Source organism: Lithobates pipiens, unplaced genomic scaffold (assembly GCF_037356315.1).
Source record: "Lithobates pipiens isolate NorthernLeopardFrog02 unplaced genomic scaffold, aLitPip1_a1.2 Scaffold_30, whole genome shotgun sequence".
NCBI lineage: Eukaryota > Metazoa > Chordata > Amphibia > Anura > Ranidae > Lithobates > Lithobates pipiens.
In genome coordinates this window covers 56,949,606-56,967,968 of record NW_027507791.1, presented here as the reverse complement: position 1 = coordinate 56,967,968, position 18,363 = coordinate 56,949,606, and the positions used below count along the sequence as shown (strand labels likewise).

General features: G+C 44.6%; 1 protein-coding gene across 1 annotated transcript; it reads right to left on the bottom strand.

Moving 5' to 3' along the window:
* Positions 1-7,977: 7,977 nt before the first annotated feature.
* Positions 7,978-15,360, bottom strand: LOC143942068 (olfactory receptor 5AR1-like). Its single transcript, XM_077463375.1, has 2 exons — positions 15,228-15,360; positions 7,978-9,565 (listed from the first exon to the last, which is right to left on the bottom strand). The coding sequence occupies exon 2, from the start codon at positions 9,557-9,559 to the stop codon at positions 8,636-8,638; it is 924 nt and encodes a 307-aa protein (XP_077319501.1). The 5' UTR covers positions 9,560-9,565; positions 15,228-15,360; the 3' UTR covers positions 7,978-8,635.
* Positions 15,361-18,363: the final 3,003 nt, after the last annotated feature.

Below are 18,363 nucleotides of genomic sequence, written 5' to 3'. Positions count from 1 at the left end.
AGCGTCCATCGATCTGAGGGATGCATATCTCCACGTGCCCATAGCCTTACTTTCTCAGAAATATCTGAGGTTCGCGGTCAGGATGGGAGCCTCTACTGTGCACCTCCAGTTCAGAGCTCTCCCTTTCGGGCTATCCTCCTCCCCGAGGATATTTACAAAAATTGTAGCAGAAGCTCTAGCCCCCCTCAGACTAAAAGGCATTTCCATTGTCCCTTATTTAGACGACCTACTAATATTTGCCAAGACAAGGGAACTATTAGAGGAGGACCTAGCGGGGACAAAGAATCATCTAGAGAATCTTGGCTGGATAATAAACATGGAGAAATCAAGTCTGATCCCATCTCAGTCAATAAGATTCCTCGGATATACCATAGATTCCGTGCGGGAAAGGATTTTTCTCCCGGAGGAAAAGATAGAGAAGGTACAGGAGGCCGTGAAAAAGGTCCAGACAAATCTACCAATTTCGGTAAGGTCAGCTATGTCAGTACTAGGTCTCCTCACTGCGTCAATCCCAGCAGTGGGATGGGCAAGGCTTCATGCAAGGGAGCTCCAGCAGGCAATTTTAAAAAATTGGTCCTATGGGGAATCCCTGGAAAAATGGATCAGATTGCCTCCTCGAGTTCAGAGGAAGCTCTGGTGGTGGAGGAACCGCTCAAACCTGGTCAGGGGCCTGCTTTGGTGTTTCCCCATGGGAACGAGACTGACAACAGACGCGAGTTCCTGGGGTTGGGGCGCCCACCTGGAAGGCCAAATGGCCCAGGGAAGTTGGTCAAACCAGGAGGCCAGGAGATCATCCAATTGGAGGGAGCTAAAAGCCATACTCCTAGGATTAGGGGCCTTCGAGAGTCTGGTTCGAGGGCAGCATGTCCAGGTGTTATCGGACAATGCGACAGCAGTGGCCTACATATCAAAGCAAGGAGGCACGAGGAGCAGGGTTCTGCTTTCCCTGGCCCTTCAGATCCTGTCCTGGGCAGAAAACAACTTAGGGTCCCTAACAGCGGTACACCTGAAAGGAGATCTAAATTTAGTGGCAGATTTTCTGAGCCGAGAGAGAATTCTGGAATCAGAATGGAGCCTAAATGCGGAAGTATTCCTAGAACTAAAAAAGAGGTGGGGTGCTCCACAGGTAGATCTGTTTGCTTCTCGGAGCAATGCAAAGGTGAAGAACTACTTTTCACTAAACAGACAGGATCAAGCCAAGGGTCTAGATGCGCTGGCACAACCGTGGAGTTTCCGTTTGTGTTATGCCTTCCCCCCTTTTGAGCTGATACCCTTGGTATTAAAGAAACTACAGAGGGAAACCACAAGCATCATTCTGGTGGCTCCTTTCTGGCCCAAAAGGGCCTGGTTGGCAACCATTCAAAGGATGGCGATAGAGCCTCACTGGTTTCTTCCTCTTCGCAGAGATCTACTAACTCAGGGACCCCTTCAACATCCAAACATAGAACACCTGAGACTTGCAGGGTGGTTACTGAAAAACAGATCCTAGAGGGGAAGGGTCTGTCAGATAAGTTGGTTTCAACTCTTTTGAATAGTTGAAAGAAGGTCACTGGTGCAATTTATTTTAAGACTTGGAAGCGCTTTAATTCATGGTGTATAACCAAGAAGTTATCACCAACAGAAATCCCTTCGGTTTTAGAATTTATCCATGAGGGAATGGAGTTGGGATTGGCGACCAGTACCTTAAAGGCCCAAGTGGCCGCCCTATCGGTTTTCCTGGAGAGGCGTCTATCTCAGGAGCCGCTTATTATTAGGTTTTTTAAGGCATTGTCCAGAGTTAGGCCGGTGCCTTTTAAGTTTTTTCCAAAATGGGACCTATCCCTAGTTCTACAAGGTTTGACTAAAAAACCTTTTGAACCACCAGAGAAAGCGACGCTCAAATTATGGTCGCTTAAGCTAGCCCTTTTAGTAGTGGTTACTTCAGCGAGGAGGGTTAGTGAATTACAAGCCCTATCTATTATGGAACCTTTTTGTTATATTTTCCCAGATAGGGTAGTTTTGAAAACTGATCCAAGTTTCCTACCGAAAGTTCCGACAGCCTTTCACCGGTCACAGGAAATTATACTTCCTACCTTTTGCCCCACACCAGCCAGCCCTAGGGAAGAATCTTTTCATAGCCTGGACGTGAGAAGGTGTTTACTACACTACCTGGAAATCACAAGGGAATTCAGAAAATCGAATTCGCTCTTGGTGTTATTTTCAGGACCACGTAAAGGGTATGGTGCCTCTAAAAACACTATAGGTAGATGGCTGCGGACAGCTATCAGTGAGGCATATAAAACGTCAGGGTCTGATCCCCCCACAGGGGTAATGGCCCATTCAACAAGGGCAGTGGCAACGTCCTGGGCGGAGAGAGCAGGAGCTTCCCCAGGTCGGATATGTAAAGCGGCCACATGGACAAGTTTCTCCACCTTCACCCGCCACTACAGATTGGACTTGCTATCAGCAGCAGAACAATCGTTTGGCAGAAAGGTGCTGCAAGCGGTGGTCCCACCCTAGAGTAAGTACTCTCTTATCATCTCCAAGGTGCTGTCCTGAAAGACGTAGGGAGAAAAACCCTAGTTAGACTTACCGGTAACGGTATTTCTACGAGTCTTTCAGGACAGCACCGATGACCCACCCTAATTGTATGATGTGGTGTTATTTGCTATGTTCTGCTTACATATTTTTCAGCATGGCTGGAGGTACTCTTAGACAACTGAGGCCATGGTGGAAGCATCCGGATTTAAAGAAAAACTGACTGCAGTGTTTCCTGGGAAAGTGGGTGGAGCTGCGCTCTCTCCAAGGTGCTGTCCTGAAAGACTCGTAGAAATACCGTTACCGGTAAGTCTAACTAGGGTTTTTCCTTTTAAATGAGATGATCATTGGTACCATTTTTAACTTAAAAGGAAACAAATTGCCTTGTTTGAGTGGCAGCTGGCCATGTTCCATTGGGAAAGGATGCAGAGGACGTCCTACTCGTGTAGGAAAATCAGGCAATAGCATGTAGTGAGTGCAGCACTGCCGTGACCTCCGGTGGGCTGTTTAGATCACCTATAATTTGGGGTCTATCCAATTGGTAAAAGGCTGCATGTTTTTGGTGGTTGGGTTGCTCACTAATATTTCTGTATAAATCTCACAAGCAGAAAATAAAAGCTCGTTGAGGTTGTGGAGTGGTGTTGGAACTCATTTGCATTCATCAGTTTTACGTATCCATTTTAACTTTGATTGTTCATTGCAACATCAGGGTGGTGGTGGCACTCACTATGTCATATATATCTAACTGTGCTTCATTTAAAGTGATTTTATTTGAGTACACCATCAAAGTGGTGTGGCATTTACTGAACCATATATAACCACAGATGATATTTTTTACAGTGTATTAAAGTGATGGTGGTGGAACTCACAAATAGGTTTTGTTTTCTGGACCGCCCACTGTATATATACCGCATTACTTTGACGTTATATACTGTGGTTATGGAAGCAGCTAGCTGCCATAACCCCCCGATATATTTTTTTTAAACAGTGGGCGATCCTCTTTCACATTAAAGTGGTCCCTGAGGCGGATTCGCTACAGGATCAATTTTATGGGCAGCGTGAGAGGTGACCCCCCTCCCATTGCTTCCTGGTTGTTTCCCCCGCTTACCGAAGACACAGGTAGCAGCGGAAACAATCGATCCCATGGAGCGATGGGCAGGAAGTTGAGTGAGGGCAAGATGGCCCCCACTTGACTCTATGCTCTTGGAGGAGCGGAGCTACATCTGACGTCACTTCCACCTAAAGGGCTACTGGGACCCCTTCTGTTTGGAGTTAAAGAATTTAGCTAGGCATGGGGCTAGAATTTCTGCAAACGTTTTGTAATACGATATGGAAAATCCATCGGGGCCGGGGGCTGATCCTCCTTTTAGGTTTTTAATCACGTTGAGGATATATGCGATTGTTGACGTGAGATTTTCATTATGTCCTCTTTAACCCCGTAATAGTGAGGCTTAACTACCACGTCTCTGGGGGCCCCTTCTTTCCTAGGGGGTCTCAAAGATCTATGGGCTCTGTCCAGCTATAGTTTTGTGGAGCTATAGAAGGGAAGAGGATTTTGATGAGCTCCTGAACTGCCTTGGGGACATCATTGATAGACTCTGGTATGCCTCTGATTCTGAAATTATCCCTCCTCGAGCGATTTTTCCAGATCATCGATCCTGGCCAGTGCCATATCTAGTTGCTCCTGTATAACCTGTATATGGTTAGTGTTTTGGTTAGCCCAGGATACTGTGATATCAAGCTTATGATCGATCGTTTCCATCCTGGAGCCCAGGTTTTGGAAGTCTAAGCGAATGTCATTGGTGATTTTGTTAGCTGTGTGAGTAAGACCTTTGTCAAGTAGTTTGGATAGCTTGAGGTATAGGTCTCCTGCATTTAGGAGAATGTCCATGTCTGGGCCTCCAGTGGTGGTGATGGTATCCAGGCGGGCTGGGGTTTCCCCTATAGGGGATCGCCTGTAATTGTCCAGCGATCACTCAATGAGTGAATCTGTTGAAGCAGGAGATGGGGAAATGTTGTGGGTGATGCTGGTGGATGTCAGGGGAGTGTAGGCTAGTGTCACTGGTGGAAGGACTTGCCTGTGTTCTAGTTGTCCTCCTGTATGCTGATCTCGTGGCTGAGACATGTCCGCCATCTTAGATTCGGCCCATTTTCCTTTGGCAGAGAATTGCCAGGCATGTGGGTGCTGCTGGGGGGTTCCCCTAACTATTCCCACTGTTTGTGGGTGTCCCGCTGGCTGCAATCTGGCTCTCGGGTGCCTCGATGGCTGAGGCAGTGTAGAGCTCCCGGCTTATGCAGCCATCTTGGAAGCTTCTGCGCATGAGCTTGTCTGTTGGAGAAATTTCTCTGCACTTCCTGTACAAAGGTGCAACAGGAATTGAGAGGGAATCTGTGCTATGCTTCAGTGCTTTCTTGTCTACAGCATTCCCATGCATACCTGCTCCCTGTTACTCTGCATCTGAATACTGTTACCGACTCGGCTTATCTTGACTAGTACTACTCTTGACTAATTCTGCCTCTGACCACGTTTCTGCCTGTTCCCCTTGCTGCTGCTCCACTGATCTGTTACTGATTTGACCTGCCTATGTATCTGCACCTGATACGTCTGCCTGTATATTATTCTGTTCATCTGACTCTGCTTTTGTCCCCATCCCTGCTAGATTTCCTGCTGCGAGCCTCTGCCTATATTCCACTGGTATTGCTCACTGTCTGTCTGCTTCAAGCCTGTGCTTGTCCGCTATCCCCAGTGCCAGCCTGCTCTTGTCTCCTGCTCACTGGTGTCCATCCGGCACTCCTCCTCCGCTACGGTCTACTGATGGTCTTGCCCTGCTTCATCCTGAGAGTCAGTCCACCCCTGCTCATAGCAAGACCAATAGTCACTCGAGCCACTCTGAACTCCTAGACTAACCGTCTGCTCTATCAGGGGCCCTGAGTCAGAGGCGTAAGAGAGGTCTTCCTCATAGTGTCAGGCACTTCCACCAGGTATGTAACAGGGGCATTTAAAAAACATACTCCTTCCTGTTCCTATATGTGTAGCTCTACCCCCGGAGGAGCCGCTTAACTACTTAAGGACCGGTCCTATGTTTCTTACTTGGTGTTTACAAGTTAAAATCATATTTTGTTGCTGGAAAATTACTTAGAACCCCCAAACATTATATATATTTTTTTTTCAGACACCCTAGAGAATAAAATGGAGATTGTTGCAATATTTTATGTCACACTGTATTTGCGCAGCGGTCTTACAAGCGCCATTTTTTGGAAAAAAATACACTTTTTTGAATTGAAAAATGAGAAAAACATTAAAGTTAGCCTAATTTTTTTCTATTGTGAAAGATAATGTTACTCGGAGTAAATTGATACCCAACATGTCAAGCTTCAAAACTGTGCCAGCTCGTGGAATGGCAACAAACCTTGACCCTTAAAAATCTCCATAGACTCTCCCTCCTGATTGGCTGACACACAGCATCGGTGCCACTGGCTCCTGCTGCTGTCAATTAAAGTCAGTTAGCCAATGAGGAGAGGGGTGGGGCTGAACCGTGGCTCCATGACTGAATGGATACATGCAGCTGTAGCTCAGCTCGGGTGCCCCATAGCAATCTGCTTGCTGTGGGGGCACTCAACAAAAAAAAAAAAAAGACTTTAGTATCACTTTAAGTGCTGGCTAAAATACTGGAAAATAATTTCAATTTAAATAAAGAAAGGAGCAGCACGTGATACCATGCCTACTTCCTGCTCCTTTCTTTACTTAAATCCAGTTCTCTGACATATCGAGAGTTGCCAGTTCCTGTTCCAGTACACCCCTTATCTTTTTAATTGCATGTAGCTGTCTAGTATTTTCTTCAACTATTTACGTATACAGTATATGTCCTGATAAAAAGTTCTGAGCCCGAAACATGTTGGCTCTCTCTTCTGACCTTTAGTCATATGCAATAGACTAGATTTACAAGGCATGTTCATTTCTGTGGTTCTATAATCCTTTCTACATTCTGTCAGCAATTTTTGGCAGTAAACCTATAGGTCTACTTTAAATCTGTTACCTACAAATTAACTTTCACATTGGGGAGCATACAAAAAACTCTAAATTAGGTAAATACACTTTTACTCTGGGTTGTAACGAATTTGGTTTAGGTCTTTATAACTGCCCCCTATGGTTATCAAGCATGGGCTTTGATGACAGATTCCATGGGCCGAGGTACAGGGACAGAAGGAGGATGCTACATATATCCATTACAGTCCCTGCCATTATTTGGTCCCAATGGACTCCTTTAGAGTGTATGTAGAGTCAAAACTTTTTTTTTGTTATGGAAAAACTAGGTACAGAGGTGTAGCTTGAAGCTTGTAGGCCCCTATCCAAAAGTTGACCTGGGACCTCTTGTCACCCTGTGTAGTTGAAACTCTCAAAGAGACACTGGGATGGGCCTGGGTATGCCCCAGCTTGGCCAGCCCAGGCTCTCTGAGTTTACTAAATTATCTATGCTGGGTTCAAAACAAAAAACATGGGGGGCTTATGGACTTTACAGGAGAGGTAATTCATTGATTTAATCATTTTAATTCTTTATACAAAAACATACAAAAGTTAAAAACCAGAAATGGAGAAGTACATTTGCTAGTATAACCAATCTCAGCATAGGATGTAGCCTGTGTATATAACATATCACAGAAACTTGACTAGATGTCCATAGATATTGTATCACAAACTAAAACATGGTATACATCCAAGATGGTAAAGTGCTGATACTGATTCCATGCCCAACATGTTTCGCGTCACAGATAACGCTTCTTCTGGGGCTACAGTGATTGGTTCTTAAAAACAGAAAAACATATCGTAAGTGAAGAAAAAACAGGGTATAACATGAACATGAAATAATAAGTGTCAATCTGAGTAATATATATATATAAATAATTAAAATTATTAAATCAATGAATTACCTCTCCTTATCTGTGCCTGTAAAATCCATAAGTCCCCCATGTTTTTTGTTTTGAATGTAGCTAAATTAGGACGTGGCACTTTCTATTATTATTTGTTTTGGGCTATCCACCTTACCACTAGGTGCTTTGATACCCACATTTGACCTTTTTTCCATATCTATGCTGGGTGATGCAGCAAGTGCTTTTCTTCCAGCAGAAGTCTGAATCGCATGTTTGTGTTATGACTCAGGTGCTGCATATCACAATTCCCCCTTCACAGCAGTGCCCACCGTCATCCCTTCCCATCATCCCTCCACAGCTGTGTCATCTGCCCCCTTCACATCACCCCCCCCCCCCACACACACACACACAGCAGTGTCTGCTGCCCTCTTTCTCATTATTCCCTCCAAAATAATGTCCTCTGTCCCCATTCACATCACCCCCCCCCCCTCCCCCACAGTCCAGATGGGACAGTGACGAATCCAGATCACGGTCCACCATTTAGGGATGCATGATGTAAAACCTAATATGACAGGGAGGCTGCATGGGCCCCCTTGAGCATAGCCAAGGTCACCATTGTGACTGTGACCTGCGACTCCTCAAGCTCCACCCATGAGTAATTAAGGGTTAGAACCTCTGTTAGATTTTTATTTTCTAATTAACAATTCATCAAACCATACTGTACAGACATCTATGGATAACCCTTGAGGAAGGAGGGTGCATAACTTTATGGTGATATCATACACAATCCAGGAATGAAGAGCGAACTAGCACAACAAAAAGTAGTTTGAAGCAGGATTATCCCACATCAGCAAAAATGTTACACTGATGTTTTGAGCGTATGGTGGCCCTTTTCAGCACGGTGACAGATGGAGCTAAAGACACCTCTGTCTGTCAAAGTGAAAAAAAGGATCAACGTGCTCTTGAAACATCGCTCTTCTTCTAGTAGTGGACGGTCTTGGATGATGCAGACCTGATGACATCAGCGTCGTTCACTGCATCAATAGACTATGAAAGTAAGGTGTCGTGCTTCAGGGAGGGCCCATGACACTCTGCACTCACAATCCGGCCAACTCAGAAGACTGGGGACATCTTGTGACAAAGGACTGAAGTGGACAGCTTCAGATTCAAGGTGAGCATTGCAGCCAGAGCTGCTTTGTTGGTGGGCACAAATAAGAATGTCATCATACCTCATCATTTTCAAAGGGTTTTATTGTCTATTCAATTTTGTGCTAAATGAGCTTTTTACATCTTTATTCCTCATACTATAGATGAAAGGATTTAACATTGGAGTTACTGTAGTATATATGATGGAAACAACACTGTCCATTTCATGAGTGCTTATAGAGCGGGGCCTCAGGTACATGAACATGATGGTTCCATAAAAAATTGTGACCACCGTCAGGTGAGATCCACACGTGGAGAATGCTTTATGCCTCCCTTGCGAGGAACGGATCTTCAAGACGGTGGAGATAATACGGATGTAGGAAATGAGAGTCAAGAAGAAAGAACTCATGACGATGAGCCCTGCAGATGTGAAGACCACCAGAAGGTTGAGCCAAGTGTCTGTGCAGGCTATTCGTAACATTGGAGGAATTTCACAGAAGAAGTGGTTCAGCTGTGACCTGCAGAAAGGCAGCGTAAACGTGTCACTCACCAAGACAACCGAGTTGAGGATTCCTATACTCCAGGTTATTGCTGACAAAGAAAAGCAGAATTTCTTATTCATGATGGTATTATAGTGCAAGGGCTTGCAGATGGCAACATACCTATCATAAGCCATGACTGCCAGTATCATGCACTCTATTGCCCCTAAAGCTAAGGAGATAAATACTTGTATGCCACATTCCAGTAAGGAAATACTTCTGTCTTTGGCAAGCATTTTGACTAAGATTAGAGGAACAATACTGGAGGAGAAGGAGACATCAATAACGGAGAGGTTACTCAGGAAAAAGTACATTGGAGTGTGAAGTTTTGGGTTGATCCTCACCACAATGACCAGCAGAAGATTACCTGACAACATGATAATATAGATCACCATGAAGACGATGAAGAAGATGACCTGGAGATATGGGACATCGGAGATGCCGAGAAGAATTATTCGAGGTGGATATGTCTGATTGATGACTTCCATAATTACCTAGTAGATGTCAAAAGGAATACATTTAAATAGTTTTGGAACACGATATAAAATGCTATTATGGAACATATTAATGTAAATTTGGTGTGTCTCAGGAGCACATGTAGGTTTTTACTTTATACAACTATTAATCTTTACTTTCTCAACTACTTCATTTAGGTTTGTAGTAGAGCACAAGTCCGAGAGACTGTATCCAAAGCAGAAGCCATCTCCTGAGCCCATTGTCTTAGCTCTACTGTTGCCTCCACCTCCTTGGCCTTGGGGCGGGGGGGATAAGTACAGGACACTGAGACTGGTTCCTGGAAGGACACTATATTTCCCTTCTGTTTGGACTGTGGTCTCTTTAACCACTTCCCGACGTATGTACATTGGCAGAATGGCACGGGCAGGCATATTGGCATACAGGTACGTCCATTTTTATATGCCGCCCTGCCATCGCGTGCGCGTTGCCGGCGGCGCGCTCGCGTGCCGGTCAGGACCTCGCTGGGATACCTGCGATCGTCTCACGGGGAGATGCCGTTGTAAACAGCATCTTCCCGTTCTGCCTAGCAACAAGTGACGCTGATCTCTGCTCCATGTGATTGGAGCAGAGATCAGTGTTCACTAACACAAAGCCCAGCCTGACCACAGTTAGTAACACGCCCCTAGGAACACTTAACCCCTACACTGCCACCCCCTGGTTAAACCCATCACTGCCAGTGTTATTTACACAGGAATCAGTGCATTTGTATAGCACTGATTGCTGTATAAATGACAATGGTCCCAAAAATGTATCAAATATGTCCGATGTGTCCGCCATAATGTCGCAATCACAATAAAAATCGCTGCTCACCGCCATTACTAGTAAAAAAAAAAAAAGTATTAATAAAAATACCATAAAACTATCCCCTATTTTGTAAACGCTATAACTTTTGAACAAACCAATCAATAATCGCTTATTGCAATTTTTTTAACCAAAAATATGTAGAAGAATACATATCAGCCTAAACTGAGGGAAAAAAAGTTTTTTTATATATTTTTGGGGGATATTTATTATAACAAAAAGTAAAAAATAATGCGTTTTTTTCTAAATCGTCGCTCTATTTTTGTTTATAGCGCAAAAAATAAAAACCGCGGGGGTGATCAAATACCAGAAAAAGAAAGCTCTATTTGTGGGAAAAAAAGGACGTCAATTTTGTTTGGGAGCCACGTCGCATGACCGTGCAATTTTCAGTTAAAGCGACGCAGTGCCGAATCGCAAAAAGTGGTCTGGTCCTAAGCCAGCAAAATGGTCCGGTCTGAAAGTGGTTAAGGGAAAAACAGGGTTAACTCACTCGCCAGAGAAAGTGGCTTTAAAAAAGACAGGACACCTACGAGTTTCAGACGTTAGTCTTTAGTCACAGTGACTGAAAAGGTGATACTGCATGTCTATTGAATTGACACCATTTTCCCCATATTCACCATTTGCAGAATATGCAGTAAAGTTTTCATGGAGTTGTCACTGGGTCCATTTGTTTTTTGCCACTTAAAGAAGGAGAGAGCTTTGCTGAATCATTGTTTTCTGAAGGTATTCTACTTGTGCATTTGGTCCAGTGCCGGGGAGTTTTCCTAAAGTTAGCTATCCAGTGGACAACTACCACATGTTGGCACATGTCAATGATCGATAGAAACAACCTCCTGCACTTAAATGTGTTATTCAAAGACTAATAGGTTTCCACTCTTCCAGTCGTGACCGAATAGCACCACCACGCTTTGCTGCCCTCTTAGGACTGAGGGTAGCCCATCATGCACAGCACTAGAAAACAACAAAATGAGGGCGCACCAGCCTAGTGAATTTGCTTCATACACCATTAATTGTTCATAAAAGCAGGTCCAATATGGCTAGCGCGTTTCAAGTGGCATCCCCTCTTCACTGATCACCAATGTAAGGACCATTCTTCTCACTGATCACCAATGTAAGGAACATTCTTCTCACTGACCACCAATGTAAGGACCATTCTTCTCACTGATCACCAATGTAAGGAGCATTCTTCCCACTGATCATCAATGTAAGGACCATTCTTCTCACTGATCACCAATGTAAGGAGCATTCTTCTCACTGATCACCAATGTAAGAAACATTCTTCCCACTGATCACCAATGTAAGGAACATTCTTCCCACTGATCACCAATGTAAGGAACATTCTTCCCACTGATCACCAATGTAAGGAACATTCTTCCCACTGATCACCAATGTAAGGAACATTCTTCTCACTGATCACCAATGTAAGGATCATTCTTCCCACTGATCACCAATGTAAGCAACATTCTTCTCACTGATCACCAATGTAAGGAGCATTCTTCCCAATGATCACCAATATATGGAGCATTCTTCCCACTGATCACCAATGTAAGGGGCATTCTTCCCACTGATCACCAATGTAAGGAACATTCTTCCTACTAACCACCAATGTAAGAGGCATTCTTCCCACTTATCACCAATGTAAGGGGCATTCCTCCCACTGACCACCAATGTATTCTGCAGACTAGGACTGCTGCCACTGGACAGAGAAGGAAGCTGGGGCCAGTGCTGGAGCATGGAGGGGGTAAGTAGAAAGGGGTTCTACTTTATCTGTTAACTTTGCAGCACTACAAGAACAACAGGACACAAGTTTTTATTATTTTGTCCATATTGAAAGAAGGTTTTAAATTGCCAATTAAAGGGACAGGTTCTCTTTAGCTGCTTGCTTGCTGCCTACATACAGTGTTCTCTTTTGGAAATAGAGGAAAAAAGTAATAAAAAAAATAATAATAATAATTTCAGCTGTTCAAAATATCTTCACGGAGGAGTGAAGTTGGATCAGCCCAGTAGCCAGGAATGCAGCATTTTCAGAAAATGAGGTTGGCACTGACATCACTGGCATCCCGGAAAATGCTGTGAAAGCAGTGAGTTGATAAAATATTTAGAAAAGTTCAATTTGAATTTTAACAGTTGATAATTTTAGTTTTTTTTAAAACAAGAATTCCTATTTGTGTATGGCACTGTGTCCACTGAGGGAATGATGGCCAGACTCGACTCAATGACGTTGGATGATGGCAGTGATGTCAAACGTTTTTGTTTTTTATTGCTTTTTAGTGTAAATATGAGATCTGAGGTCTTTTTGACCCCACATCTCATATTTAAGATGTCCTGTTATGCGTTAGAGCAAGAGCAATAATTCTAGCAAAAGACCTCCTCTGTAACTCTAAACTGGTAATCTGTAGAAATTTTTAAACGTTGCCTATGTAGATTTTTAAGGGGCAAAGTTTGTCGCCATTCCACGAGCAGGCGCAATTTTGAAGCGTGACATGTTGGGTATCAGTTTACTTGGCGTAACATTATCTTTCACGATATAAAAATAAATTAGGCTAACTTTACTGTTCCCTTATTTTTTTATTTTATTTTTTCCCCCAAAAATTATGCTTGTAAGACCACTGCGCGAATACGGTGTGACAGAAAGTATTGCAACGACCGCCATTATGTTCTCTAGGGTCTGAATATACAGAAATACTAAAATATATATATAATTTCTGGGGGTTCTAAGTAATTTTCTTAAACAGATTATAATAAAGAATTTTGGGCTGCATTCACAAAGCTTTAACATAAATATGTGAATTTTTATTTCAGCCATCTGACAGTTATTTTCCGTTCTCCTTGGGCCCAAGCTGAAAATAACTGTAACCTATTTTTTTGCAAGGATTCTTGTCCCTTTGTGCTAGCTTTGTGAATTGAGCCCTTTGGCTTATATTGTGGCTGTGCTGATCAACTACAAAAAGTCATGTTTTAGCATCAGCGGGAGCCCTTTAACTACTTCAATACCAGGCACTTACACCCCCCCCCCCCCTTTCCTGCCCAGGCCAATTTTCAGCTTTCTGCGCTGTCGCTGTTTAAATGACAATTGCACGCTCATGCTACACTGTACCCAAGCAGAATTTTTATCATTTTGTTCTCACAAATAGAGCTTTCTTTTGGTGGTATTTGATCAGCTCTGCAATCTTTTTTAGTTTTTGCTAAACAAATAAAAAAAGATCTAATATTTTGAAAAAAATAAGTTTTTCTTTTGTTTCTGTTATTACATTTTGTAAATTAGTAAGTTTTCTCCTTTACTGACGAGCACTGATAAGGCAGCACCGATGAGGTGGCACTGATGGACACTGACGATGGGAACTGATAGGCAGCACTGATGGGTAGAACTGATATGCAGCACTGATGGGAATTTATAGGTGGCACTGATGGGCACTGGTAGGCGGCACTGATATGCAACACTGATGGGCATTGATAGGTTGCACTGATCGGCACTGGTAAGCAGCACTGATGGACACGGGTAGGGGGCCCTGATGGGTGGCACTGATATTCAGCACTGATGGGCATTGATAGATGGCACTGATGGGCACTGGTAGGCAGAACTGATGGGCACTGGTAGGGGGCCCTGATGGGTGGCACTGATATGCAGCACTGATGGGCATTGATAGACAGCACTGATGGGCACTGGTAGGCAGCACTGATGGGTGGCACTAATATGCAACGCTGATGGATATTGATAGGCAGCACTGATGGGCACTCATTGGTGGCACAGGTAGGCACTGATAGGCGACACTGATGGGCACTGAAAGGCAGCACTGATGGGCACTCATTGGTGGCACAGGTGGGCACTGATAGGCAGCACTGATGGGCACTGATTCTTTTGTTTCTGTTATAAAATTTTGTAAATAAGTGAATTTTCTCCTTCACTGATGGACATTGATAAGGCAGCACTGACGGGCACTGCTAAAGCAGCACCGATGAGGTGGCACCAATGAGGTGGCACTGACAGGCACTGATACATGGCACTGATGGGCACTGATATACGGCACTGACAGATGGCATTGTTAGGAATCACTGATGGGCACTGATAAGGCGGCACTGACGGGCACTGATAATGCAGCACCAATGAGGTGGCACCAATGAAATGGCACTGACGGGCACTGATATGTGGCACTGACAGATGACATTGTTAGGCATCACTGATGGCACTGGCAGGCATTGGGGATGGGCACAGATTGGCAGCTGCCTGGGCACTGATTGGCATTTCCCTGGTGGTCTAGGGTGGCATGCCTGGTGGTCCAGTTTGATGGCAATCCCTGGTGGTCCTAGTGACATTCTGGTGGTCCCGGGCGGGCATCCGAGGGGGGCTGCACTGATAAACAATCAGCACAGACCCCCCCTGTCAGGAAAGCAGCCGATGTCAGATGCGATGAGGAAAAGCTGATCAACAGCTCTTTCTGTTTACATTGAGATCAGTCGTGATTGGACACGGCTGATCATGTGATAAAGAGCCTCCATCAGAGGCTCTTTACTGAGATGGATGTAGTGGTGTGTCAGACTGACACACCGCACCACCGATCGCCACGATGCATGCCCCCATGGGTAATTTTAGAGGGCCGTCATATGATGTTCACCTAAAATGAGAGCCGTGCTGCCCCACCATCATTTGATGGCCCGCGGGCAGGAAGTGGTTACTGTTTCCTTTTCTCTATGTGATACGGCCCTTCCTGCAACCAACACTTCTTATTTCCCTCTGATACGTCCTCCGCTAAAGTTACCTGACATTTTCCCCAATCATATGAATCAAACATTGTGTGTGATAAAATGGAAATGCTCATTATGTAGAACGTATAGACATACCTTTCTATGGAACACTGGCTGGGCTGGGCATCTGCAGCCAGCAAACACACAAAGAACAAGAAGGAAATTGCAGCTTGTATATATTACAGATTATCCGTGATCACCCGTCCCCAGGGCCAGGGACCGTCTGGACTCGTTGGAATTTTAAATTCCCAAGTTATGCAATTATTATATTCCTCTGTAATGCAATTTTTTTTCCCCCAAAGGTATATGTAAAGCCAAATCACTAAAATCTCATAAAATAATCCCATAAATAAGAAATAATAAGAAATAAATAAATAGTTATTTAATAAATAAATCTCAGGAAACTCATTAACACATTTATGTTATTTTAACCTCTTAAGGACCAGGCCTATTTTTCAAACTTAAAGTTAAAATCTTTGTTTTTTTTTGCTAGAAAATAACTTAGAACCCCAGACATTATATCATTTTTTTCAGACACCCTATACCAGGGATATGCAATTAGCGGACCTCCAGCTGTTGCAAAACTACAAGTCCCATCATGCCTCTTCCTCTGGGTGTCACGCTTGTAACTGTCAGAGTCTGCTATGCCTCATGGGATTGCAACAGCTGGAGGTCCGCTAATTGCATATCCCTGCCCTAGAGAATACAATCCTTTATGTCACACTGTATTTTTGGAAAAAATACACTTTTTTGAAAAAAAAATAAGAAAACAGTAAAGTTAGCCCAATTTTGTTTTAAATTGTGAAAGATAATGCTACGCCGAGTAAATTGACACCCAACATGTCATGTTTCAAAATTGCGCCCGCTCGGGGAATGGCGACAAACTTTGACCCTTAAAAATTTCCATAGGCAAGGTTTAAGATTTCTACAACCAGTTTTGAGTTACAGAGGAGGTCTGTGCTAGAAGTATTGCTCTCACTCTAATGATCGCCACGATACCTGACATGTGTGGTATAAACACCGTTTACATATGCGGGCACGACTTATGTATGCGTTCACTTCTGCGCACGAGAGCGGAGGGATGGGGCGCTTTAATTTTTTCTTTCTTATTTATTTTACTTTTTATTTTTTAACTGTCCCTTTAAACAAAAATGTTTTGGATCACTTTTATTCCGATTACAAGGAATGTAAACATGCTTTGTAATAGAAAAAAAGCATGACAGGACCTCTTTAATGTGAGATCTGTGGGTCAAAAAGATCTCACATCTCATATTTACACTTAAATGCAAAAAAAAAAATATATATATATATATATATATATATATATATATATATATATATATATATATATATATATATATATATATTTCAATAAAAAAAAGTCCCTTTAAGGCCGTTGGACAGAAGTGATGTTTGACGTCGCTTCTGTCATCCAACGTCATTGAGTCGAGTGGGGGCCATCATTCCCTCACTGAACACAGTGCCTCGGGAGGGGGGGGGGAGGATTTGATCGTCTCCGCCCCTACCTTTGGCTCCTGTAAGCGGCAGAGATGGCGGGAACACGGCGGGAGGGGGCACCTCTTCCACAAGTGATCTTGTGCCGAATCCGCCGCATAAACCACTTTTATCTTAGCCTCTTCAGCCCCGGAAGGATTTACCCCCTTCCTGACCAGAGCACTTTTTGCAATGTGGCACTGCGTCGCTTTAACTGACAATTGCGCGGTCGTGCGACGTTGCTCCCAAACAAAAATTGACTTCCTTTTTTCCCCACAAATAGAACTTTCTTTTGGTGGTATTTGATCACCTCTGCAGTTTTTATTTTTTGCGCTATAAATAAAAAAAGACCGACAATTTTGAAAAAAAAGCAATATTTTTTACTTTCTGCCATAATAAATATCCCCCAAAAAAATATATAAAAAAAACACATTTTCAATTGACAAGTGTCAATGCAGACAAGTAAAAATTATACATCTATGGGGTCTGTTTAAAAAAAAAAAAATTAGCTGTGAGAATGCCTAAGCATAAGAATAAGCGTAATGCCTCGTACACACGATCAAACAATCGGGTGGAAAACAATCCCCCCGTGTGGGGGCTTCGGCGGACTTTTTTTACCCAAAAGTCTGGCGGACTTAGAAAGTAGTTTTGCACTCCAATCTGTCCGTGTGTGTGCCAGTCCGCCGTACTTTTGAAATGAACAGACTTTTCCCGCCTGGAGAAAAGTCGGCTCATTTTGAGCGCGTCTCCAGGTAGCCGGGGCCAGCGAAGGAGGCGTCGCTGGCCCCGTCACCTGGTATGGACTTAAACGGGAATCCCTACGCTGAAAAAAATCGGCGTGGGGGTCCCCCCCCCCAGGTCCACATCAGACCCGTATCCGAGCACGCTACCCAACCGGCCAGGAAAGGGGGGACGAGCAAGCGCCCCCCTCCCCCCCTCCTGAGCCGTACCAGGCTGCTTGCCCTCAACATGGGGGGGTACCATCCCAAAGCACCTTGTCCCCATGTTGATGAGGACAAGGGCCTTGTCACGTACCTGGTTGGAGAGCCCAAACGTGCAGGGAGCGGCGCCTCGTAAGCCTCCGGCTCGAGAGCCCCTGAAGGTGGAGACAGGGATTCAGGAGTCCGGAGGACACAAGTGCCAGGCCGGATAGCAGATGGCAGGCACAGCCGGAACAGGTAGCTGACAGGAACGGTAGGTGCAACTAGCGCTGGAAGCCGGACAGGAACTGCAGGAACAGCTGGCACAGGTAGTCAAGCAGGAACCACAAGGGTAGTAGGTGCTGGCACTCGGGAGGACAGGCAGGCGTGGTCAGAGGCGAGCCGGGTCGGTAACTATCGGACAGCAGAGGTACAGAGCAGAAGGCAGAAGCGTGGTCAATCAGGCAAAGGGTCGGAGGCAGGCAGCAAACAGACAAGGTCAAGGAACAGGCCGGGTACAGTATCAGGAACACACAGGAACTGGTAGCAGAAGTCACAGGAACGCTGTAGACAGGACAGCACCGCGGAGCAGAAGCTGATCCCTTAAATAGCCTGTTGGGCGCCAGGAATGGTCGCACGGTACATTTGCGTACCCCCGCGGGTGACCGTGCTCCCGTTCGTGACCCCGCGTACCCGCGTACGCCCGATCGGATTATCGCGCACCCGCGTGCGCTCGCTCGTATCAACGCGCACCCGCGTGCGCCTGTTAGGGACTACATGCACTCGCGTGCGTTCGTGTGCGCCAACCCGTGTCCGAG